Below are 25782 nucleotides of genomic sequence, written 5' to 3' on the forward strand. Positions count from 1 at the left end.
CGCTCGTAAAGTTTTGGCGCGAGCGTTAAACTCGTGCTCGAACGAAGAAAAGTCGACTCCGTGAATCGGCGAGAGGGTTGGTTCGCGCGTCCACTCGCGTGCTCTCTCTCTCCCTCTCGAGTTACCGGAAGTGAGCTATCGCGCGCCTAGTATTCGTGGCTTAAGAGCAATAAAGGACGTCGGTCTCCGGCGACGAGCGAACGAAGAGAGAAAACGGGCCGAGACAGTCGAGCGGAGGCCAAGAACCGCGTCGGATCGCGAACGCCGTCCCCGTGGAATTGTCAGGAAACACGTGACACGCTACTGGACCTCGCGACGAGACGCAAACGACTCGTGAAAGAGATCGGGAGACAGCGAGAGGGAGAGGGGGAGAGAGAGAGAGAGAGAGAGAGAGGGACCGAGATCCACTTTCGCTCGTCGAAACATTGCTCGCGCGTTCTTGCACCATCTTCCACCGAAAGATGTACTTTTTCTTCCTCTTTCCCCGATCGCGTTCCAACGTCAACGTTTTCTGTGAAATCGTCGATAATCTCAGCTGAGAATTTCCTACGAGCTTCCTGCGATCCAACAAAGGACGACGATACAAAGTACGGTAAGTCGCAGAAACGACGCAGCTACGAAACCGTTCGACGATCGGTTTCGATCTTTTGCGAGTATAACGTGGCGTAAACGTGCCTAAGTACCGCTTCGATCGAATTCTAAAATTACCGATGAGATCGAGATCTTCGCCGAGATCGGCCGAGTTTCTCGGCGTGAATCAGAAACGATATCTCGGACGATATCGAGTCAAAAGTCGTTGTTCCAAATATTAAGATTTTCGGTGCGTGAATCACGATCGACTGCCGAGCGATACTAAATTTCCTTAGATCCGTTGGCGCGCCGCCAAGATCGCGAACTCTTGGGTCCCCGAAGAATGGGAGCGTGCGATACCATCTTTGCGAAAGAGAAAACGCGCGACTACTCGCGTGAACTTTACTTTTCGCGCGAACAAGGAAAATCCGCTCTGCTCTTTCGAGAACATAAAACGAAGGAAGATCGTAGGAAGAGATACGTATGTACCTACTTATGTACACCGTAAAGATAATATCGCCATGGAAATACGAGGATTGAGGAAAATGGATCGTTTTCTAGATATATTTTTCTCTTTTTATCTCTTTTTTATTTATATTCTCATTTATATAATTACAAATCCGTATTATCGTGCGTTGTATCTAATCGATTTCTTTCGGTACATTGCAGCTTCTTCTATTTAAATACTTACAGTACGAATGTCTACGCGTTAATTACATTTTTCTTACTTCATTCGTCTGGACTATGTTTATCGTAGGCTTACTTTTGATCTTTTCGATTTATTTGTATTTCGATATTGGACTTTCCTTCGCTATACGTTTCTTGTATATGTACGTTTCGTAAATTTGTGTTCGTAAAATTGTTGTCTCTCTCTCTCTCTCTCTCTCTCTCTCTCTTTCTCTCTCTTTGTTTTTCTCCTTTTGAATTCTGCGAGAGATGGAAGAGGCCCGCATAAATTTCCGGGGAATGATATTCTCGCGAGACATCGCATTGTTGGACGACGAAACGAATTCTCAAGATTCCTCGAGACATGTGCGAAGCGTTCTATTAATGTAACGCATCGGATCTCCCATGCTCTCTGTTTCTCTCTCTCTCTCTCTCTCTCTTTTTCCAATTGCTTCTCCCGTTCCGCTCTTCTCCTGCCTTCTTCCGTTACTTTTCCTCCTCTTTTCCTTCCTCCCGTTCTCCTTCGTTTCACCCTGCGTCGTTAAGATGGCCGGCAGAGCGTCGCCCTGGGAAAAGAGCCGCCGTGTTTAAACCGTGAATCGTGTATAAGAGAGACGTGAGAGAGAGAGAGAGAGAGAGAGAGAAAGGAAGCAAACGCCTTCGCGAGATACTCCTCTCGAGCTTGCTTCCGTTTCGATTTCGAATGGGAGAGACACGAAACATCTTGTAAATGGGTCGTAATACGGAATGCCGAGAGAAGGACTAGAAGCTAGTCTCTTAGATGGGATCTAGTACATCGTATGAAATGTCATCGATACGATCGTTCCTCCTCTTGCTCTTCAGTCATTCCGTCTCCTCTCTCTCCTCATTCTAGTTCAGAGATAAAGTCGATAAAACGAAATCGATTCCTGTATACGTACGTGACGATAAAATCGATACAAATTTACTTTGCTAACGGTACGATTGTCGTGAAACTTTGCGTTTGAGCTTCACTCGATTCTTTTCGATCGGAAGGTATCGTACGCGATAGTAAAAATAACGATATAAATCGTGAGAATCGTCCAACAAATTCTTCCAAAAGTTCAATTTAACAGGTAAAAATTGTTGGGGTGAAATTGTAAGGGTAGAGAGAAAGAGAGAAAGGAGAGCGTGACGTTAAAGACCCGACATATGTAAGTGCTTCTTTCTTCTTCTCTACGAAAGACAAAATAATGTCGTTCGAACGTGCATGGGCAATCGATAGCCGATCCGATCCATTTTAGAGAGACGCTTTCTAACGACGATAACGAAAGGATTCCGCGCGCTTTGACGCGTTTCTTTTTTCCTTTGCAGTGACGAGTGCACGGAGTATGACGTCAAATGCAATTAGGGGTATCCGAAGGAAAAAGAGTTCGCTGTGCGAAGTAAAGGTGGCCGTTATCGGAGCGCCCGGAGTTGGAAAAAGTGGTGAGTACGAAATTAACTTTGTTTGCAATAATTAAGTAAACGACGATAATGTACACGAACGTACGTACCCTTTCGTAATACCGAAAATGTGGGGTACTTTAACTTTTAACTTTTCGATAGGTCGAACGCGTTTTTAAACGACTCCTCGAACATCGTTCGTTCGTTCGTTCGGACTTTATCGGTAAACTCTTTTTTCCGCAAAGACGATCGTTTACGACGCTCGTTTGCGAATTTGGCGCGCCGCGAAAGACCTTGGACTAATAGCGGAAAAGAGCAGGCGGGACCTACGAGTTTTCGCGTTTGACGAAATTAATTAACAGTTTGTCTAATGGACGAGTAACGCAAAGACGAAGAAAACCCTAAAAATATTCTTCGAGCATTGATCGTAAAGATACGAGATATATCCTTGGTTCGAACTCGAAACTCGATCGCAGTTTTCTCGAAGAGAGATCGAAACGAGGATGGGCAGATTCAAGTGCAAGTGCGATGGAAACCCTTGCGACGTTAGCTAGAGCGAGAAACAAGCCGTGATAGCTCGGAGGACCCTGAGAGCAGCCAACCCGGGTGTATTTTTGGTAATGGCACGTGCTAAAGACAGGTAGGCGAGTAAATAATCGCTCGGCTCAACGGTTACTCTCGCTGCCGCGTTTCTTCTATTTATAATGTTTTATTTCGAATTCCAACGAATCGTAAGAATGTAAGATAGCCGACTATACAGGTGCACGGAAAATGTATTTGAATAATTAACACGCATCGGAGAATTCTTGTCCGTCGCTATTTCGTGTTTTTCTAACGAAGATCTTACGATATTTCGACCGTTACGTATTTCTATGTCCAAAGTGAATAGGTCTTGACAAGCTCGTATGCAGGTACTTTTGGCGAGCACGAAATTTGAGAAATATTCCTTCCCAACAATGAATTCAACGAGATCGTATTTTAACGAGAAGCGATAAAAGATTAAGTAATAAAGGTCGCTCTTCTTCTCCCGAGTATAGACCGCTCGAGACATCATTTCATTTTTTGTTAATATGCCGCAAAGATTCTTTTTTCTCCTTTTAGAATTATTACGTTTAGATGATAACAAAAGAGAGAAAGGGGGGGGGGAGATTCAAGTTCACTCTTTATCGCCGATACCTCTTGTAACAAAAGTCCGATAAACTCTCCTATTTTAACAGCGGTCTGCAAAGGGAGCCTGTGATCGACCGTGTCGGAAAAACAAAATATTTTTTGAAATATTTTTCTTCGAAGCTCGAGAGATAGGGGATAAATGTCGCGAGAGTAATACGAGGCAAGGAAACAAGGAACGAATCGTCGATAGAGCCGAATCGCGAGGCTGTCACCCGATCTGGAGATGAAAAGGCGCCGCGCCTTGTCGCTTCGGCGTTAACGCAGCGCTCGTGCAAGGTTTTGTGGCGCCGCGGCAGGTTCGAGTTCGAGGTAAAAATAGTGTGGTATACCTCGAAGCGGGTCACTAGGTCTCTGCTTCTTCTTTCTCCTCGAGCTCGAGATATCGAGATAAACGAAGAGGGCGCGAACGCGTTCGTTGAAATTGGAGCGAATCGATCGACGATCTTCAGAGAAAAATCGTGTACAAGCGTCCGTCGATCTTTCAACGAAAGGAAAAAAAAAGAAAAAGATAAAAATCCGCGAGGCGAATTGCTCGACTTTGTTTTGTAAAATTACTATTCGACTAAAATACTAAACTAATTACTATTCGAAACGAAGATCGATCTTGGAGATGTCGAAAGATCGTCGTGCAATAAAAATGAAGCAACGAAGAAGATACGCGCGCGTCGATGCTTTTAAAAGCTCCAACTCGAAAGACGTCAGGTGGAACTCGTCGTTCGTTCTTATCCTCGAGGAAAAACGTCTAGGCTGACACGCGTAACGAACTCGTTTGCCACGGAAAAAGTTACGTTATAGCAGCCGTCGCTTACACGTACGTATCATTGGTGAAACGCAAAAGCGGAGAAGCGATATAAAAAAGAAGCATTGTGTTACGCGCGTATCGACGTTGCGTCGATTACATACACGCTCGACGATGCAATTCGATCGTAAAAAATCGATTCGAACCACTCTTTCCTTCTCTTTTGTTATTTATTTTTTCAACGAGCATCGCTTTGTCGGAATTTTATAAAATGTTTCAGTGGATATACTTGTTAAAACTCGATACGCGTAGAAAATATTTTTGTACTATTTCCCAACGAGAGTACCAGCAAGATAAATCTTTATATCGTGTCTAAAAAGAAAAATACGAATTTACTCAATAGCAGGATTTGACGACCGTCCAATATCGCTGTTACCGAAAAGAAAGCTGGGTGCCAAATGAGAAACACAAATGTTAAGACGGAAATGACCAGATCGCGTATAAATTCGTTTTCGATTCCCTTTGTCGTAAATACCGATGCGACGTAAATATCGATCTGACCATGCGTTTTCATTATTTTGCAGCGCTGACGGTGAGGTTCCTAACGAGGCGGTATATCGGAGAATACGATCACCAATCTGGTAAAGCTCTTTTCAATTTACTATTTTCTATCGTTTCTTTAAGCGATTATTACAGGCATCGATCCTTTAAAAGTAAGTGACAATAGAATGAACCATTTTCTGAAGTATTGCCAACGGCTGTAACCGTTTCTAAGACCCCGACTCTATCTCTCTCTCTCTCTCTCTCTCTCTCTTTCTATCCCTCTTTGCATTCCTCCGACCGCGTCTGGTCTAAATTTATCAAAGACGAATTTGACACTAGACAGGACGGGTACTAATGCGAGGTTGATACTCGAAAGAAGAAAATTTTTCTTTTTGTAGAAATACGTAGACACGGGACAAAGTACTACTTACGTACGTAGAAACGATTTCGAAAGAGGATCACGCGTGATCACGCGGTGAATTGGAAAATAAGTCATCTATTCTGTAATACGGACCGTCCTACGTTTCTAATCTTTTTTTGATACAGCGAGAGCTACATACATGCATGTACATCAATTTTCAACGAGGAATATCGTCTTTGTTACAGAAAATAGATACAAGCACGAAGTGCTGGTGGATGGAGAACCAATTCTTTTTGAGATCTTGGACTCTTGTCCGAAGGTAATATCTTTTTTAATGCGATATTATACCGCGTATTTTTCATCTTAAATAAATATACGTTCAGCTTCCAGAAACTTTATAGAAAGTTTATACTCGTAGAAACGTAGAAATACACGCGTCTAAAATATACGTGTAGGTATTTAAAATTTTTATTTTTTTCTTATTACGTTACGATCTTTCAGAGCGACGACGAAATGCCGTCGATGGAAACATTGCAGTGGGCGGACGGCCTCCTCCTCGTTTATTCGATAACAGATCGAACTTCTTTCAATTTCGTGAGAAAAGCGAAAGAAGCTTTGGCGGTAGCTGATCCGGAGGCTGCGATGCCTCTTGCCATGGTTGGAAACAAAGCCGACATGGTTCATCTAAGACAGGTCAGCGCGGAAGAAGGGGAGATCTTGGCTAAAGACTTTGAATGTTGGTTCAGCGAAATTAGCGCGGCAGAACAGGTATATTTCTTTCGATCGATCGAACTTGTCGTCTTTGAAAATCAACGAAAAATCTAACTTACGCAGGTCGTCCAAGTAGCCGAATCGTTTCACGAATTGTGTCGCGAGGTTCTCGCTGCCAGACGAAGAAACAAGCAATCCTTGCTCGACAGAATGCTCGGTAGCAAGGCAACAAGGACATATTCCAGGGGTAAAAGCGATTCCGCATTACCCAAGGATTAACAAATACTTTATCTTAATAGGGTAGGATTTTCTGTTGATTGCGCAGAATCGAGCGACCGAGAGAGAGAGAGAGAGAGAGAGAGAGAGAGAGAGAGAGAGAGAGAGACAGAGAGAGATTCCCAGAAACGAAAGAAGACTCGTTGCGTACGAGTCGATAAGAAATCAGGCGCCAAAGATTGTATCATACTGTTAATATTTTTTATCCAATACCATGTACTACGTAGAACTCCATCGTGCACAAGTTTTAATAACATACGCTTATAAAGAGAGTTATCTTTTTCCAATGGATGAAAAACTTTGTGATTCGTTTGAACGCTTTGAGGGCCAAACATTTCACTAAAAATTTAGTAGCAGTAGTCGAAATCGCAGTTCTCGCCGAGTTCTTCGTTCTGCAATGCGTTTTTTCTTCGTTTTCTTTCTTAAGACAAAAAGTTGCATACTTCTCCATGGCTCATTATTTTACCGAACGTTGAGCAGTAGCCTCCGTGGAAAACATCGCTTTCCTAAAGTGCGTTGTCAACGAATTATTGGTACACGATTAAAGCAGAAATAGGGATAAAATCGATGAAAACAGGCTGCCAGTCTGTAAGCGCTATCGAGAAACAATGCCTATCGAAGTGTTAATAAATTCACGACTTTAGAAATCATCGATCGAATTACTCGTTCATAATTACGATTCGATGCAAGGCTGATATTAAGCACGGACGTATACAATAAATTTTGGCAAGAGTCAAAGCTATAACGATCGATTTATAGGTATTTATTTTGTACTTACAATAAGAAAATGTGAAATAAATATTTTACTTATTTATTATAGTATCGAAGCGATATGTAACTCTGTATCCAGTTAGATTTAAGACTCCAATCATACTTTTCATACGTCACTTGCGCGCGTAAACACTCAACGCACAAACATACACGCACACGCTCACGCACACGCACACGCACGCGCGCGCGCACACCCATCGCTCAAAATCGTATATATAATATTTACAGATAATACGAATTATTTATTTAGCGTCGTCGTAAGTCTCTAAAACGTCCGCTAAATGTTCGTTGTCTCTTGGCTTTTTAAATTGTTTCCTCTTAGTATTGGGCTTCTTTCTTTTAACGGGTGCCAACTTCTTCGGGCCATGATCTTGCATCGATCTGATTCCTTGTTTTTCCAGATACTCGTCTATTTTCTGGTCGTCCATTGCATCTACCGCCACGGCTCTCCATAATTTTTGAAATTCCTCGTCGATAGGGAAATGAGCCGTTTTATCGTTGTAAAAGACAATTTTTTTTTTGTCAAGAGGCCGCGTTATAAGTAATATTTCGTTTTGTAAGCTCTGCAAAGACAAATTTATTACTTAAATTAATGATTTAAAACATCAAAGCATAAAACATTTAACAACGATTGTACCTTTAAATGCTTGTCGCAATGGGGTAAACTTTCTTGTATATCTTCTAATAAAATCCCTCCTAGTCCCTTTAGATCTTGTTGCTTTAAAAGTCTCAATAGCGATTTCTTGTCCTTGATTTTATACATAGCTTTAAACGCAAACCTACCATCCGGCGTAACATCTATTTTAGGATTCTTTAGCAACGCCTCCGTCTGAAGCCACGTTTTTACCTGCGGCGACGTAATAAATAATTGTTCGGCAAGACCGTACAGTTTGACGTCGAATGTAACGGCGTAATCTCACGTTCTTACTTTAGATCCTATGTCCAGTTGATTAGTTTCGTCCAAGATTTCTTCCAAAGTTAACGGATGATCGTCCCCGTCTTGATGCCTAGCTCTCATATGTTTTACTATTTTTGCCAAAACACCAAATTTGTATTGGGTACTGCCGATCATAGTTTTGTAGTTGACCATATCCAACTTTGGTCCGGTGGAAACGATGGAAGATTTTGTTTTCTTTTTGTACTGATCATCCCGACTGGTATCTTTCTCTTGTTCCTTCTTTTTCTTCTCGACGCTGTGTACATTATATACTCATTAGTAACTTTCTAATACGCTAGAGCTTTCAGAAAAGAGACACAACATAGGTTAGACCTATAAGATCGATCTGGGTACTCACGTTGGCGTAGTAAGGGCCCTTTTCTTAAAGAGCTCTCGCTCCCTCAACAACGCTGGATCCATTTTATCGCGAATTATCGTCGAGAAGAATATTCGATGCTTGAAACGATTCCTTTATTTCGGACTACAAAGTCGACGGCATAGCTCGCCGGAGACACGAAACGTATCGTGCAGCTCGGTTCGTCCGTCGGCGGGAAGAGTGCGCTGGTATAGCTTAAACTCTGCGACGCCATGTCGTCGACTTTGTTCGATAGTTGCGTTCGAAAGGCGGCCGCGCGATTCCTAGGGACGATCGAAATACTTGAACGTGGAAATTCGAGTGCCTCGGTGATCGTCCTTCGTTCGTGCATATTTCGCGTGACGTTATTCTTCTGTAACGAGAAGAACGATTTTCGTGATCGTTCGATCGATCGTTCGCAATAACGTAAAATAACACGAATCGATCGCCCTTCGATTCATCGGACTTTGAAGAAATATTGCATTCTTTGTTTCGAAACGACCACGAATCGTATCGTTTTAACGAATCGTATTATTATTCGTAAAGAGTCAACGGAACTCGAATAGTTTCGAAGCACGAGCTTAATCGTGTATAATATTCTCGAAATTTGCCGTTTTACGACGTCTCACAGTCCCGACACGGCTAACGGAATTTTAAGAACGCGGTAATTCAAGACTATATTTTTGAAGAACTCGTGGGGGGAAGTCGAGAAGACCGTAATCTCGAACGATAAGGACAATTATTTTGACCGAGCGAAACGGTTCAAGCTGGTTTAGATGTCTGAACCATCGCGAAGAATGCTTAGGAAGCAAGGATTATCGGATACGAGCCCGGACATAACCTAGACGCAACCCAACGCATCCTCGTGGTAAGTGAGAAACGATTAGGCGTTACTTTCTCTTCCGCCTTACTCTATTTTCAAATCGTTTTCATGTCCAACGCATAAAAATGGCCTTAACGCGTTAACGGCATAAACGAGACGATCGAATCGAGCGAAACTTCCAAATCGGCAAAGGGCAAGTCAATCGATCGAACTCGAAAAGTCGAAAGACGCGACTCCTTCGGTTCCTCGTTTCGCAAGCGAATCATCGAAAGGGACCGTGGGATATCCTCGAGGACGTTTCTCTCCGTGTTCGTATTTTTGGAAAATTCCAAACTTTCCGACGTAAACTGTCGTCGGTAACCGCATTATAAAGGGGTTTGGCCTGATCCAAAGTTTCTTCTTTGCTAGCTCTTTGGCTAGCTCTCTCCCCGCGATTTCCGCTTCTTTGCTCATCGCGGAGGATAATAAAAGTTCACGCGTTTCGTCGCTCGTCGATAGTCCGGGGAAGGGAAGGAGAGGAAGGAACTCGGTGGATTTAACCGGTGGTAGTTGGTTTTTACGAGGCTTAAACCTTCCATAACGGCTTTCTTTGAAAGTTGGAGAGGAATAATTCGGATCAATAATATAAACTATCAGCGATGGTAAATCGAATATAGATCGAAGAACGTAGATCGTTACCTCTTAAGATCAAATTGTTCTTTTATTAAATAGGACTAGGAATCGATCGCGATTTATCGTCGATAGGACCGTCGGAAGGATTCGATGCCGGCTTAGATCGAGACGATCCGACGTATCCTCCGAAGGCGAAGTATCAAGGAAAAGATCGCGGTGTGCCTCTCGTAACATGCGCGTTAAGCATACGCTTCTATCGCGAACCTACGTGGCAGTGTGATGGCGATGCTGGCGATGGTGGTAGGTGGTAGCGGCGGTGGCGGCGGCGACGGTGGCGGTGGTGGTAGCAGCGGCGGTAGCGGCGGCGGCGGCGCGCATCGGAGGCTTCGGAAAAGAGGGGTAGTTTCTAGCGTCGGACGCGAGTCGCGTTTTCATCTCTCTTGTTCCTCGTACTATCTTTTTTTCTTTTTTCTTTTTTTTTTCTCATATTCTTCGCAAACGATCGATTTCCTCGGCGTCTTTACAGCACCTAATCTATATACGCATCCGATAGCTCAGGGTTACGTCGAGCACGCGTTTGGTACTTTTGGTTACTTCGCTGCTCGATCGCGACCGATCGAGTTACATAACGAATTAGTCGTCCGGGAGAGTCGAGGAGAATAACGTTCGCGGGATTGTAGGAACGAGAGCGAGCAAAAGTCGAGGGAACGTTTTCGATCGAATATTTTTGATCGAAGCGGAGGAGGACGTCGAAGCCGTCGCTAGGTAGCACCGTGCCAATGACGCTGCCGACGAAGCGGGGTACGGGGTGGAAAAGAGGGGAACGGAGTATACGGAGGAGGAGGAGCGAGAGGAGAGCGAGAGCGAGCGACGGTGGGGTCGGCTGCTGGATACGCGATGGGCCGATGGGTAGATGGGGTGGGTCGCGGTGGTGCTCGTTTAAGAGAGAAAGAGACGAGGAGAGAAGGAGCGAGAGAAGTGGGAGGACGGGGAGAGTAGGGATGCTGGGGCGGTTCGAGCGAGAGCGAGTTGACGCAAAGTAGCGTACGTCAGTTTGTGTCAGACAACGGAGCACGGAAGATGCTCCCGGTTCTTCGCGAAACGGATGGACCGTCCTCGGCACCGAGGTCTCGACGTCGTCGCCGTGTTCGCGCGACGGCGAGGTCGAATCCGCGTCGTCGAGGTACCGCCTCTTTTTCCTTCTCCTCCTCCTACGCCTCCTCCTCCTCCGCTTCCTCCTCTTCGTCCTCCTTCGATTTTCGCGAGCTTCTCGAGAGGAAAGATGCCGAGAATCAAGTCGAGGACGAAGAGATCGTTCGAGGCTGGAGCGGAAGAAGAGCGAGCGGTATCGTTAGACCGGTCAGTACCAGCACCCTCATGACCACGGCGTTGACTCTTCTCTTGATTCTACTACCGGCTGCCTTCCCGGATAAGATCAACATAGGTGAGTGTGCGAACGATTCGCGTCGGACAGAGGTAGGAAGGTGTTGGCGTTTCTTCCTCGTTCGTTCGTTCGTTCGAGCGAGCGAGCGTACTCGGGTTCGGCGACGGCGACAAGGAAGAAAATTCGTGTCGGAGATGTAACGAGCGTTCTTTTGCTTTCGCCGTCCAGTTTCGTTTCGAGGGTGCCGTCGCTCCGCGTTACCGTTAGCCAACTCGTCGCGCTTGGTCTCCTCTACGGAAACGTTTCGAATAATCGAACAAGAGCCGACGAACGCACTTTTTCTCGTAAAGATCGGATAACAGCGGGTGGCAGTGTTGACCGAGCAACGACAAAGGATACGTACCGCTTCGTTGTCGGAGCGGTGCGCTCAAAGAAACGTTTCGTACGTCGCAGCGTGCCGCGGATTACGAACGACGAAACGAGCTTTCTACGAAATCTTTTATTTTTCGCGGCTCGTATCTCGGACGCGGGTAAATAGAGTTCTCGTTTTTCTTCTTCCTTTTGTTCTCTTTTTTATTCCCCAGCAATGAATACAAATTGAAAGTTAAATCACGCCGCGCTATCGGCCGGCGAACTATCAAAATAATCCAATAGTTTCGAAATGGCGAGTGTAGTTGTTCCGTCGTTTCTCTCTGCGTGTGTGTGCGCGTCGCGTGCGCACGCAGGCTCGTTGACGCGAATTAGGTCGAGAGCCGTAGGATCCGATCTCGATTTCGAAACGAAAAAGGTAACGACGCTTCGCCTCGCCGATAACCGGCATGACCTAACGATGTAACAAAACGAATTTTTCGCGCTTCGCTTATCCTTTCATACGATCGCGCTTACGAGGATCGTCCTCGTTCGCGTGCTTCGTTTCGAAAGTGGAAAGTTAAGAATCGCTGACCGAAATACACGGCATCGTGCATCCAGGAAAAAGGAGAATGTGATATTCGGTTAAAAGCCTCTTGGATTACCATCAATGCGGGTTTCAGAGTCGTAGCGCCAGAACTTGCGGGAAATGAAAGAAAGGGAGAAAGAGAGGAGCAGAAGGTGTAGGTGGTGAGCGCGCGTCGAGCGACGAGCGAATGATGAATGCCCATAGAAATGACGACGTCTCCCTCGCACCCGTGTGCCTCTAGATATGCAGATGAAGAACCTCGACCGGTAAAGTCGAGGAAAAGACGAGGAGGCGACCGAGGTCGTGCCGTAGACGAGGAGGAGGAGGAAGAGAGAAAGACCGAGGTGAGGGATGAGAAGGTTCGTTGCCTCGCCAACTCGCACCCCTCGCATCCTTTCCCCCCGACTTTCTTTGCTCGCTTCTCTCTGCTCTTCTTTTTCGACCCTTTTCTTCGGGGGCGCTCGTCGTAAAGCTACTCGAAAGCTTCTCCGATTCGCAAAAAAGGCGCGCGCGTACCCGTGAGAGGGAAATAACGAGAACGGTCGACCGATCGGCAAAGCGTTATTCGATCGGCCCGTTATTGCGTCGGATTGGCAATGGGGAGGAGAATCGTAGGAGCCCGACGCGATGCATCTTTCATTCGCTCTCGAGCGTCGGGATCGGGAACGATTAACGACGAAACCGCGAGGGAGCCTCCGGATTCCTCGTGGCGTACGAGACGTACCTCGAAGATCCTCGTGGAAATTCGACCGAGACGCGTAAATAGCGTATGCGGCCGTATCCATATCCCGTGCGCGCGAGAACGAGGAGGCTCTCGTCGCGTCGCGTCTCCTCGGTGCTCGTTGACTCGCGAACACGTAGAGAGTGACGCCGCCTTTGTAACGGAAGGAAGGGCATCTACCACTCAAGCCGACCTGCCGTTCGCCTAATGCGATTAATAGCACGGTGCTAACAGACAAGGGAGACGGCTCTTCCCTCCCTCGCTCGCTCATTTGCTGCGAACGCCACCGAAGAATTTGCCTTTCGCTACCGGAGACCGGCGGACGAAATCGAATTTTCGTAGAGACTGGAACGGGCCAGAGGAAAACGCGAGAGACGCGTAGGCAGAAGAGGAGAAGGAAGAAGGACGAAGAGGGAGGGTCTCGTTAAATTCTCTCGCTCGAGGATCGATAGCCTCGTCCGAACGTCGGGATCGGTCCCCTCGTCTCGTCGGATCGCGAATGTCGCTACCCCTCGGTCGATTTCGAATCTCCCGCCGTTCTCGTTCGCCCTGACGCAACGGGCAAAAAGAGTATACGTATTTTCACGCGAAAACGCGTTATCCTCGTCGACCTTCGAAGTGTACGAGTTTCGTATTCCCGTTAATCCATCTATCGGATCTCGCTAAACGTTTCGCTTGGCTCCATCGTCGAAAATAATCGTATCTGGGAGACCTTTCGAATGAAATTGATATTTTCTGGACAGAAAAGGTTTACGCGCCGAGCAACGTTGTCGTAGATACGATTTACCCCCCTGTAGCAAAAGACCGACATTTTCCGAGTGTGCGTGTAACTACCTACGCAAATATGCATTCTCCGCGGACGAGATATCGCGAGAGTAAACGCAGAGCTTGACTATTTCGATTCGTATTTGAGACAAAGGCCGATAACGACATCGTCTCTTTTTCGAATAATTCGATTCGCGTCGCTTTCTTTCTTGCTTCCCGATGTCTCCAAAGGTTTATTCGGGATCGGTTGGATCGGTAGGAAGAGGATAGGAGAATCGTTCGCATATCCACTATATATCGGGACACGTCGGAATGTCGGTTCTCTCGAGCGCTGTGCATCCGACCGCCAATTTATTGTTCGCATAATCGCGCGCAATCGGGACCGCGTTATTCGGCGTTCGTGTAATGCGAGAGCGAACCGCCTATGTTTCTATAATTGATGCATCGCCCTCCCTATTAGAATGACAAAACCGCTGGCTCGGTATACGGTCATCGACGCGTATTCTACCGGCGCGCCATTATGACCGAGAGCTGCGAGAGCCTGAGGATCGTTCTCCTCTTGGAACAGGAAATTCAACGAGATCGAAGAACGATAGTACGTAGCTACGCTATCGTTTCTTCGACGATTCGACGACGATTTTTCTTTTTACCTGCTCGTATCTTCGGGACCTTACGAATGTAAGTGGACTTTTGCGACGAAGCGTATGAAAGTCTACACGTCTTCCCGTTACGAGCAAATCCTCTTCCGCTTGTAATTTCGGTAGCTTAAACTTTGCTAAATGGAAAGTCGATGCCGACACAATTCGATATCCTCGTCATAATCGTTTTCGCTCGGCCAAACGGAAATCGTACTTTTATTGTCTTTTTCCGTCCATTAAGTACGCCTACCTGTAGTTTTCCACGACGAACGAATCCAACGAGACTCTCTCTCTCTCTCTCTCTCTCTCTCTCTCTCTCTCTCTCTCTCTCTCTCTCTCTCTCTCTCTCTCTCACTGTCTCCTCTCTCTTCTTTACTTCTCGCATTTTCCGACGAGGCAAATGAAAACGGATCCGGTTTATTCGTACATCAATTTCCATATAAACCCGAGGAATATTTAAAGGCTGGGTACCGCGATGTTCCCAGCACTTGGAGATTCTGGCTGTTACTTCGTACGAGAGGAGGAGAAAGATGGCAAAAGCCCGCATCTGTACCTACGTATATAGTTTCGAATATCTCTAGACATTGAACGTCGATGTCGATGGAGAAGGGAATATCCGATCGCGCATTATGGAACAGTATCGTTTCGCCGTCGTGTTCGTAGCTTTACCTATGCGTATATGTGGTCCTGCGACACGTTTCATTGCAACCCATTTGGTACTGTGATCGATCTGGCCATACTAGATATTCGCAGGAATAACGATGAGAGCGAGAGAGAGAGAGAGAGAGAGATCGTCGATTCTGTAGTTTACGAATAAACGCGAGACGTGTACTTACGCATCCATTACGCAAGATCATCCCAACCCAACGAGATCTTTTCGAAAACCTTTTAAGTTTTAATTTCTCTTTCATCGGTCGACGATCGTAAAACTTACAGAAGAGGATAAGCATTCGCCGCACGAACGTAGGCTCGAAGTAACGTAAGTAATGAATTTTTTGCCGATCGTTCGGAGAGCTTTTAAAATAGATATCCTTCCTCTTGCTTTCTCTCTCTCTCTCTCTCTCTCTCTCTCTCTCTCTCTCTCTCTCTCTCTCTCTCTCTATGTAAGTGTATATATATACAGACACACACATATATATATATATATATATATATATATATACATTACGCGTATAAAAGCATAGGTAGTATTCCTCGTGCCGACGAGCCAGTCAAACTTTGTTAGTCTATACGTGCTCGATAAACGAAGTAGCTCCCTTTCTGAAGAAAACAAGGTTACTCTGCTCGGAAACAAATAGATACGGTTGTTGCTCGTTTTAGCTCACTTAGACGCCGGTACATTAGAATAATTAATAAGAAAATAACTTTATACTCTTCGAATCGAGAGTGACGCTGAATTCGTGAAATTACACACCACCTGGAGCTAGCCCAGGGCCAAAGTTCGCAATGCATAGAGCTCGCAAGTTCCCCGAGTTCCTTACGAAAATAGCACGCGCATTACGTCGAAAGCTGACTGTTCGTAACGATAGCGGTAGCACTTGGTAGCAGATGAGAGAGATTATCCAGCAGCAGTAGCAACCTTTTGCGTCAACGCATAGCTGTGTCTCTACGTGGTTGACGTAGAACGAATATCCAGTCAATAGTTGGTCGCGGATACGAAAGATGTCGTTGTACCAGAGTCTGTTCTCAGCCGCGCGCGTGCCTGGAAGTTGGGTTCCGAAGGAGAACGGTGGGGAAAGCCGAAAGAGAAATGACGACAGGTTGGGGCGCGCGAGCTTGCGCGAGCGCGCGTCTCTGTTTGTCTAGGATTCATCGGGGTTGACTAAAGAGTAGAGGCGATGCAAAAGCAAGCAATAATGTCATAGACCGACTTGCTGCGAACGGTTTCGAAAGGAGGAAGAAAGAAAGAAATTGAGAGAGAGAGACAGAGAGAAACGTATAAGAATGTAAACGAAAGAAAAGGAGCCGAACGAATAGACGTATAGAGAGAAGAAGAAAAAGGGACCTAAGGCGCTTTCCAGCTAGGACGATGGCAGCGAATCTTGGAGGATAGGGATACGATGGGGAAGAGAGAGAGAGAGAGAGAGAGAGGGTGAGGGATCGAAGGAGGGTGAAAGGGAGGAGGCAAGATGTCGGCAATGGGTGGAATCGAAAGTGAAGGAGCAAGAGAACGAGGAAGAGAGAGAGAGAGAGAGAGACTGGGAGTGGAAGTGGAAGTGGGATGGGAATAAAGGGATCGATCCTTGACTGCGTCGAGTCGGTACACCCTTCTCTTCTGTTCGACTTCCACGACCGTCACCGAGGGCACACAGCCATTTGCCAGTTTCTTCTTAGTCGAAGGTGGTTATTAAAAGGCCGCGTGGCTCCATCGTCATGGACGCTGAACTTCTTACTTTCGATTCTTTAGCCGAATTTAATTAAGGCAGCGACAGAGCGCGACGTAGTCTGGGAAGCCTTCTCTTCCTTTCTATGGCTTTTACCGATCTTACTAACCAAGCGCGATCGTCGATATTACACCAAGGTTCTTACATTCTTAAGAGGTACTCGCGATTCGAAGTAGTTTGTTAAGTGTATAGAAACAACCACTCGCAGTTCGAGAGAAGTCGTCTGTCTGTTAGGTATAGTCTGAAAGTTTCGAGACGCGAGCGGGAATGGCGAGTCTTTTCCATTCTCCACGCGATGTCCTTTTGAACTCGTTGCCGAGTTCTCTCTTTCTCATCTTTCTCCCGTTCGCTGGCGCATACACGACAACGTAATAATCGAAATGCGTGATAGGCCATATATTAGCGAGACTCGGTCCGATGGCAGGATGAAATATAGAGCGATCGTGGTAAAAGAAGAGACGTAGCGTATATTCCGTAAAGTCCGCGAGAAGGATGCTCCTAGCAGAGTCCCAGAAGTAGTTCCCAGCAGTAATTCCCCGCTTTGGTGACTCCGTTACGAGTTACAACGTCGGTCGCAAGAACGAGCAAAATCCCCACTTGGCAGACCGCTCTGCGGTTTAGGAACTCGACGAGAGAGTGCCGTTGCATCCTAGCGGTACGTCGAAAGCATCGTCTTGCTATTTGCTCTTTTCTCGGATATCTGAGGATACGTAGCGCTTGCGAGACGCGTATGGTTTCCGTACTCGCGCCCTAGAACGATTCGTACGACACGAAAGATTCATCGTCGAAACCAAAGGTTCCGTCGGCCTTCCGATCGGATCGTCAAGGTCCGTTCAAGTCGCATAAATCTCTGTCAGGAGAAGCAAGCCCGTGACTGGCGATTGCTCGCTGGTCTTTAATGCGCTTCGATTATTCACGATAGCCGACATCGCGGGGAATGTTCAGCGATTGCGAGTTTTACGATATTTTCTACGATATTTTTTATCGCGATATTTTTATATCCTTACCGATACTCGTCGATTTATTTGCGAGTAACACCGTATTTGGAACATTTTTTACAGGAACTTGTATTTATCATAAAAAGAAAAGTACGACCTTAATTAATACGGAATGAAATTCTTAAGCGAATGAAAAAGGAAAACAAAAAAGGGGACGAACTTTACGTCATCGACGATATTATTATTGTTATTATTATTGTAGTTGTTGCTTATTACTGCGTCGCTCGCAGTCTCGTCCCTTTGGATCGAACGACCTTCTTCCGATTAGAAACGTACGAGCGGAGCAACGACGCGGTTGCGAGGCGAGCACGGTGTACTTGCGAATCGTCGGTAGAGAGAAGAACCGATTCTAATCGTCTTTCGCTCTTGACAAAACGCTGAGGGTAAGTGCCGGCGAAACGAAATACGCTCGTCTCTCTCTCTCTCTCTCTCTCTCTCTCGTATACGTCGATATGCGAAAAGTAGTGGTGCCAAAAAGTCTCTACGTTACTCGTCTGGTTAAACGTTTCACTCGCTTCTTAATGAGAATAACAACGGGAAAGGGGTACGTGTTTTTGTCCTGGTCGTCGGATTACGTAGAATTTCTCAGGAATTACGACCGAGAACGGACTCGATCGTGTCCTTTGCGTTCCTGTCGGATACGTAAACAATACGTATGGAAGGAAAAGCGGACGATACGAAAGAGAGGTTAGCGAGTTCTAGTCGACATATTTCAAATTTCACACAAAAATTCTAACGAGCAACGGAGAGGTCTCGTCTTTCTTCTCTCATTTTTCGCATATTTTCATAGAAAAATATAGGTCTAACTGTTCCGAGAGAAAACTCTCAACGGTACATGGTAATCGCAGGAAAAGCGTGTGTTTGTTTTAAGACGAAAGCACGCCCTTCGCGTGTGCGCTCTACGGTGACGTAGATACGTACAATATATAACGGGTATGTATACTCGTATGTATATATTATATGTACATATCTACGTGTACTTAGAAGGCACACGTATTGTATCCGGTAGAAGGAGACAAGTTTGAAAACGGAAAGCGAGGATGGTCGCATACTTTTTCCTAGCCAGTAGCGACCATTATCAAGGTAGTCGCTCGGTATAAATTCGTACAGCGATGATTAATAATATATATTCCTTGATTTTCAATGCGACGAAAAATCGGTATTTATCTAGATATCTACTTAGTTAGCTAAGTGCGTGGAAGGAAGCAAAAAGCACTGTTTTTGTAAACCAGCTACCGAATTTGGGTCAGCTTATTTCTTACTCGTTCTACGTCCACATCGAATACTTTCCAGAAGAGTTCCTTCGCGATGGTTTCGAGCTACGTTCAACGCAAAGCCATTGTTCGTCTTCTTTATCGGATAACGAACGCGTATTTGGTATTTATTTCGATTAACGAATTTCACACGGGGCGGACGATAACTCGCGAAGCAGTTCGCTCGATGCAAATTCATACGCGCAGTTTGCCCTCGTGAATTTCTAAGTAGGCCATGGTACATCTTTGAGAGAAGCCAAGGAGGAACTCGGTTTACGAAGAGACACAAACTATTTTGGCTCGTCTACCGATTGGTACGTACGATACGAAATCGCTATCCACTCCGAGTAAAAGGGTGACGATGTGTCGTGCGTAAATTTTAACGGCGTATCAGAGATACTAATGTTGGTAAAAATAAAGCATCGCTCAAAGTGCTTTCGATCGTATTTCCTTGCTCGAATAAGTAAGGCGGCTGGATAAGCTTCGGCGCTGATTACCTGTGGCAAGGAAGACAGGAAGGAAGGAAGGAAGGAAGGAAGGAAGGAAGGAAACGAGCTGCTGGATACCGATGACGAAGGGCTGCGGAGAATACGCAAGAGGCCAGGTCACCTTGACCCACGAATCCTCTGTTAATTCGCGTTTTGTTAGGCATCGAATTTTGTAAAGGTGAAAACTACGCGACGAAAATTTTAATGACTTCCCGTGAATATTTGCGCCTCGGAAAGTTCGCGAGAAACAGTTGAGTGATAGAGGAAAAGGGTAGAAAAGCAGAATGCTCTCGAAAGGAAGCCTTCGTCCTTCCTTTCTTTCTTGAAAATTATAATCGTGCCACTTACTTTGGCGCGACTCGCTCGTTTCTCCCTCTTCCTCTCCTAACTCACTGCCTACCCACCTTTCTCCCTTCCCCCTTCATATTTCTCGTTTCTCACCTTTCGTGCAGTTTCCGGATCGTGAAGCATTCCATGGTAATTGTGTTTACAGAACGACACGCGAGTCGCAAGGTTTTGTAATTCCACGGATTGTCGAGCCTTCGTCGAGGCACGAAGAGAAACTTTGCGAATGGTATTTCGCTTCTTTTTTTTCTTCTTTCCTTCTCTCAAACTCGCGCTACCATCGTTCGTCCTTTCGAGTCGCTCTGTCTGCTCCGTATCGTACCCAAGTTTTCGTCCTTCCATCCTTCGATCCTCCGGACTTCTCTCTGAACTTTTTAAAATAATGACAGATATTAATCCCAGTCGATGCATTCGTCAACGTTCATTTCTCATTTATTCTTCGAAATTATATTTGCTCTTTCTTTCGCTTTATTTTTACTAGTTTTTTTTTTCTCTTCTTTTCTTTATATTCGAGATAAGTCTAGCGGGAAAGAACGAAAGCGGAGTTTTTGTAACCGTGCTTTTTAACAGCTGGACCGAAAGAATATCGTTTGGAGTACTCGTTAAAGCGACGCTTAATACGCGATCTCGACGAAGAATTTTTTAACGAATTCCAAGATGAAAGCACGCCACTTGCTTTTTTCATACACAGGGGGTGGGGAGAGGCAAGTACTTTATCGTGTCTCTTCCTTCTTCTCCCTCCCACTTTTCATCCCTCCCCCCAATGTCCTTCCCACCATCTGTCTCTTGCTTTATATCTCTCCCCTATAATCGCGAAGAAAAAGACACGTCGTTTCGAGCCAACGATCTTTGTCAAAGAGCAAAGTTCTTCATTTTTCGCCTTGTTTATCTCGAACAAAATATCACGTGGAAGAAAAGCTTGGCTTCAAAAAAAAAGTCATCAGGAAAATGTTTCTCGCGTAAATAGAAAATTTCCGTCGATGCCTCGCTAGACGTTACCGCAGGATCCTAAAATATAATACCAAGCCATCGATCTTCTCGTTTTTTCCATATTTCCGAAAAGGCTATTTTCTAAAAGTCTAATCTATCGATTAGCCAGATCGTGGCCGTTCTTTTTCTTTCTAGAGTAATAGAGATAGATAGATAGCGCGAGAGAGAGAAGTGTAGGGAGTTCTCGTCGTGCGTAGCAGTGTGGTACGTTTCGTGCCTCCTTTTGCGAATGACAGTCTCACGGATCGAAGCGGATCGAAATCTCGAACGTGCAAGGGCTTTTAGCAGAAGTAGAGGTCGCTGCCGGAGGGATCGCGCGGTGGTAACCGATTAAGGATTTGCCTGTGCTCGCTTGCTCGCTTTCGAACGCCAAGAGATATTACCACGAGGTATAAGCTCTCCTGCTTAATACATCTTCCTCTCTCTCTCTCTCTCTCTCTCTCTCTCTCTATATATATATATATATATATATATATATATATATATATGCGTCTTTCCCGATGCTCAACGTCGACGTTGCTCGTTGCAACCACCCGCACGTAGAGAGAGAATATAGGTACATATATACGTAGCCGTATGTACTCGGCGTATCGTAAAATGAGATGTCGCTGCGGCTTTTATAGCGGCTGAATTAAGATCAGATTTACTTTACACCCTCGTATTCCCACGTACTTCCATCGAGAATCCATTCGAGAGAGGCGCGACGGAGGATGGCCATGTTGATGATACCGTCGACGATTTCTACTCTTATTTCTTCTTTTCTTTCTCTTTTTACTTCGGCGCGTCTCGGTGATGCGAAGGAAGTATTAATTCTACCTTCGACGTAATCTGCCGACTTTCGATGCTAACGACTATTACTTTCCAATGGAAATAATATTAATTACTCTACCGAAGAATATCGTTTTTATTTGTCACATTTCCGATCGTGACAACGAAGATCTTTAAGTTGGATCATTTCAAGTAAAAGGTACGATTTTTCTATAATTATATTCTTACGTAAATATACTATCTATAGATACATATAAATCTGGATGTATGTATGCATGCATGCTACTACCTATGCATAGCCACATAGTACATAGGTATCTCTAGGCACGGCTCTCTCGTAGCTCCATCAAGATGCAAGAGGTTGGCTAGCCGACGCCATTATTGAATGATAATTCCCGATCACACCCTTGGGAGAGACCCTCGTGCCTCGCTTCGGTGCCCCTTGGCGCTACTCTGTAAACGCATAAGCCGAGACCGAAATAGCGTCAGCATGCATTACACGAGGTGCACCTTCGGATCGGTGCGAGCTCGACGATCGCCTTTGCTCTTTGTCCGAGCTTCGTTAGAATCATCGAAATCGATGTCGATTTTAATATGTTAAGAAACCTATGTGCGCATCTACGTCCGAAAGGATTACCTTCGAACGATGCATAGTTCTTTGAAAATCTATCCGGAATGACGTCGATGGCGGTAGAAATAATTTGTGTATGGTAATATCGCTCGATAATATCTCGTGCGGCGCGCTCAAAAATTAATATCCACGGAAAGTTGGACTACTCCTTTCTCTCTCTCTCTCTCTCTTTCTTTTTCTCTTTCTCCCCGCTCTGGAAAGTGAATCTAATCAAGTGGTCGATACAACACTGTTATCGTTGCGCCTCTTTATCGTCTAATTAAAACTAGCTACGTCGGTGGTGCATAATTTGTATTCATGGCCAGATAAAACGGTTGAGAGAGAGAGAGAGAGAGAGAGAGAGAGAGAGAGAGAGAGATTTTGGGCGTTCTAAAAAGATGAGAAGAAAAAAGTCAGTGACAAATGCGACTCCCTCGGCTTGCTTTTTAACCGGACTCGACTATTTATCGAGACAAGTCCAAGAGACGAAAGACAAAAGTGTTTGGCACCGATCGATAAATTATATGATTTGCAGGATCTACGAAAGCAACTTGTATGTATCTGTTTGCAATATTGAAATCGTTCGTGTAGCTTTAATTGGCGATCTTACTACGCCAAGTCACGTTCTCTTAAATCGAACGATCGTTCTCCCTTCTTACTTTGTTCGAGTAAATATTTATTACAAACTAGCCTTTCGTTTGAACGGTTCTATTTCTACTTGAGATTATGAATTTTAGTCGAGGTCTCCTAGAAAGTTTCTCGAGTAAATACGTACGGACGAATCGGTATCAAAGTGCGAAATCTAGTTCGAACTTTTGCGACTGGTTCGCCTTCGTCGTCCGGCTAAGCAATCTTTCTAAAACTCCGTTTGCTCGTGGGAGGAGAAAGAAAGAGAAAGAGAAGAAGTGAAAGCAAGTAGAAACTCGCTCTCTTCGGCCGAGTGCCGTACGAGCAAAGTAGCACGAGAGATACAAAATTCAGTAACGAGAATTCACAAAGTCCGTTGCTATCAATAATAAAGAACGATACGTACGTGACGTGTTACCGAATGTAAATTGAAAATTGATATCGAAGCATCCTGAGTGGGTTCCGTTATTTATGAGAAGGAAAAATAACTTGGACCCTTTCGTACGAGACTTCTTAGCCGGAGAAACTTGTTACGTTATCGTATCTGGTCTCGACCTAGCCGAAATTATGATTCCTTTTACAACTTTGGAGTTTTCATTTCTTGATCAAGTATTTTGGAAGAAAAGATAAAAGTGCGCCTTTGAAATTCATCTCGAATTGGTAGGAGCTTCCTTTTATTTAATCATTTACGTTTCTCTATTTCTTACATCAACATTTAAATACATGGAAGAGCGGTGGACATTATCGCGAGTCCACTAAAGCTAACCGAGGAAAATGTAATTCAATTATCGAAGACCATAGCGAAGATCTTAGGTATGGCAAGGAAAAGAACTTAAGAAAAAGTGTGTGTGTGTGTGTGTTGTATATGTTTGTGTGTCTATACCTCGTGTTCACCTTCGAGCCGCGTGCAATTCTTTTAAAACGTTCAGAAGTAACTCGGGAAGAAAAAGGATACGCGGTAAAAGGATTTCGTGCTTCTCAGAGAAAAGAGAAAGACTCTAATTGTAAGTACTTGAGCCGTAGATATTTTTTTCTTTTGGGAAAAGCTTAAGATAAGAAATCCTTTTGGTTAAAAAATTTTAATACGACAATCGGTGCTAATGTCTTTTCTTTAATGTCCCAAATGTCTCTTAAACGTTTCAACGTTGATACTATTATTTTTGCAGCGTATACAAGTTTTACAAGTCGAAAGGAAATTTGCTTTTTCGTCGAGCGCGATAGCAGAGAAATTTTAGAAAAGTTGTTTCGAAAACGGAGGGAGAGAGAGCGAGAGAGAGAAGGAATAAGTTAAAATTGACGATGAAACGAAGAGATTTTTGCCAAAGGAAGCAGATGACGCAACCCGGCCAATTATAATTAAATTTAATTACACAACTCTGCAATAATTAGGGAGAAATGCACGTGAGATTTCAGGAGAGAAATTATTTGGTGCTCCATGCGAGGCTCGACTCGTCGTCGGTGTTTCTCTCGATGGCAGCTAGACACTAGAACGCTATAACTCGTGCGAGCACGAGCGCGAGCATGCGCACGGTACGACCTAGAACACGATTTCTACAACGCGCGAATTTACTTCTAATCTGCCAACCGAGACCGCAGAGAATTTTTTTTTCTTTGGAGCAGTCGACCTCGTCGACGTATTCCTCTTTGAAGTGACATTTTACAATTAGATTGGTTTTATTAGCATGGCTCGAGTTTTGTTCGGATGAGCGCTTGTTCCGGAGCAATGTTGCGACGAGATACAAAAGCAGCGAGGGATCCGGTGTAATAATTAGCAGCCATACGAAATTAATGTAGCGTGGAATGTGGGAGAGAGGCGAAGTTTCGAGGGTGTGGTAATATCAGAGCGTTGCGTGTGCGAGCTTGTCCCATGGCCCATGGCAAACTCGGCAATGCCGATCATTAATAAAGCCGAGCCATACTGGCTCGTTGCTATCTTCGTTGCCGCTTCTTACCCTGTCTCTTCCCCTATCCCCCGCTCTCTCTCTCTCTCTCTCTCTCTCTCTCTCTCTCTCTCTCTCTCTCTCTCTGTCGCTTGGCATCGACTTTCCTATTAATAATCCCTTAAGCCCTCACCGAGTAATACAAACGGGAAAACAAGCTGACAACGACCAACGCGTTTATCGTTGTTTCCAGCGACGAAGGAAAATTCGAAAAAGACAAACACGAAAGTTTGTACGATCGGTCCAGCGTCCAGTAGCTAGTCTCTCCCAACGTTCGTAACGTTGCGGAATTATAATTTCAATTTCAGCTTGTTACGATAAATTATCTTCCGGAATTAGCCGTGCTTTATCGTATCTACTTTAATTATCGTTACCGTAGATTTTTCACGTCTATCGGAATTGTCGTAACGGACGAAACCGTTTCGAGATAGTCCGACGTGTTTTCTTTTTCGTTGTTTGTCGACGCAAAGCCGCGAAACGAGAGTTGCCTTCGATAGAAGAAAGTATTTATGACGGAAAAAAGATCGAAAGGTAGACAAATTCGTGGAACTGACGCTATATCCCCGTGAATGGGACATTTGTTTGTATTCGTACGTGTAAAAGGACAATAGGATATCGTAAATGTAAACGAACGTTCTCATTCCACGTCAGGCTCTCAGAGAGGAAGTCGCGAAGGCACGCGCGCTCGCTAGAACGCACGACGGCGCTAATTACGCGCTCGTCGGTCATTCGAATCCCAGGTCGTTTCATCCGACGAGAGAGACCGAACGAGAGGATGAAAGTAATTACGAGCCGTGCAAACGATTAATTAAGTAGTCGAGCGGGTCCATGTGCGAATTGTAGAAGCGCGCGCGGTAAATTGGAGGACCGTCGACGTTATCTATCACGAGGAAGTACGTCTCGCGTTCGCGTTCATAGGCGTTACCTAGTCAATTATACGCTTCGAAACGCGTAGCTCGTTTCCTGATGTCTCCGAGTATTCGTGGTACAAGTTCG

At 45.1% G+C, this 25782-nt stretch overlaps 3 protein-coding genes and 1 long non-coding RNA gene across 15 annotated transcripts in view; 2 read left to right on the forward strand and 2 right to left on the reverse strand.

Moving 5' to 3' along the window:
- The first annotated feature begins 387 nt into the window (after positions 1 to 387).
- LOC122634987 (ras-related and estrogen-regulated growth inhibitor) lies at positions 388 to 22588 on the forward strand. Of its 10 annotated transcripts, XM_043824615.1 has the most exons (9): positions 388 to 587; positions 2569 to 2682; positions 2803 to 3280; positions 4953 to 5047; positions 5134 to 5190; positions 5699 to 5772; positions 5955 to 6221; positions 6288 to 6411; positions 6490 to 7919. In XM_043824615.1, the coding sequence occupies exons 4-9, from the start codon at positions 5008 to 5010 to the stop codon at positions 6705 to 6707; spliced, it is 780 nt and encodes a 259-aa protein (XP_043680550.1). In that variant the 5' UTR covers positions 388 to 587; positions 2569 to 2682; positions 2803 to 3280; positions 4953 to 5007; the 3' UTR covers positions 6708 to 7919. The 10 variants fall into 10 exon arrangements, 9 of the variants coding, with proteins under 9 accessions (XP_043680550.1, XP_043680546.1, XP_043680545.1 ...); XR_006328528.1 differs by lacking the exons at positions 2803 to 3280; positions 4953 to 5047 and adding an exon at positions 22557 to 22588 and having other exon boundaries at positions 6288 to 6549; XM_043824611.1 differs by lacking the exons at positions 2803 to 3280; positions 4953 to 5047 and having other exon boundaries at positions 388 to 592.
- LOC122634988 lies at positions 1145 to 4384 on the reverse strand. The gene is made up of 2 exons (XR_006328529.1): positions 4140 to 4384; positions 1145 to 1802 (listed from the first exon to the last, which is right to left on the reverse strand). It is a non-coding gene; the product is annotated as an uncharacterized LOC122634988 (long non-coding RNA).
- LOC122634986 (transcription initiation factor IIE subunit beta) lies at positions 7236 to 8684 on the reverse strand. The gene is made up of 4 exons (XM_043824608.1): positions 8507 to 8684; positions 8140 to 8404; positions 7849 to 8058; positions 7236 to 7774 (listed from the first exon to the last, which is right to left on the reverse strand). Exons 1-4 carry the CDS (start codon positions 8566 to 8568, stop codon positions 7454 to 7456), a joined length of 858 nt encoding a protein of 285 aa, XP_043680543.1. The 5' UTR covers positions 8569 to 8684; the 3' UTR covers positions 7236 to 7453.
- The window catches only part of LOC122634984 (glutamate receptor 1), a 132596-nt gene continuing 116039 nt past the window's right edge, over positions 9226 to 25782 (forward strand). Inside the window, exon 1 of one of the 3 annotated variants that reach the window (XM_043824605.1) lies at positions 9226 to 9371. Coding sequence is in view for 2 of the 3 variants with exons in the window: in XM_043824602.1 (XP_043680537.1) it covers positions 11019 to 11382 (364 nt within the window). In the remaining variant the exon portion in view is untranslated. Of the gene's footprint in view, positions 9372 to 10917; positions 11383 to 25782 lie in introns of those variants that run through there. The other 2 variants (XM_043824602.1, XM_043824603.1) reach the window with 2 other exon arrangements.

This window comes from Vespula pensylvanica, chromosome 16 (genome assembly GCF_014466175.1).
Source record: "Vespula pensylvanica isolate Volc-1 chromosome 16, ASM1446617v1, whole genome shotgun sequence".
NCBI lineage: Eukaryota > Metazoa > Arthropoda > Insecta > Hymenoptera > Vespidae > Vespula > Vespula pensylvanica.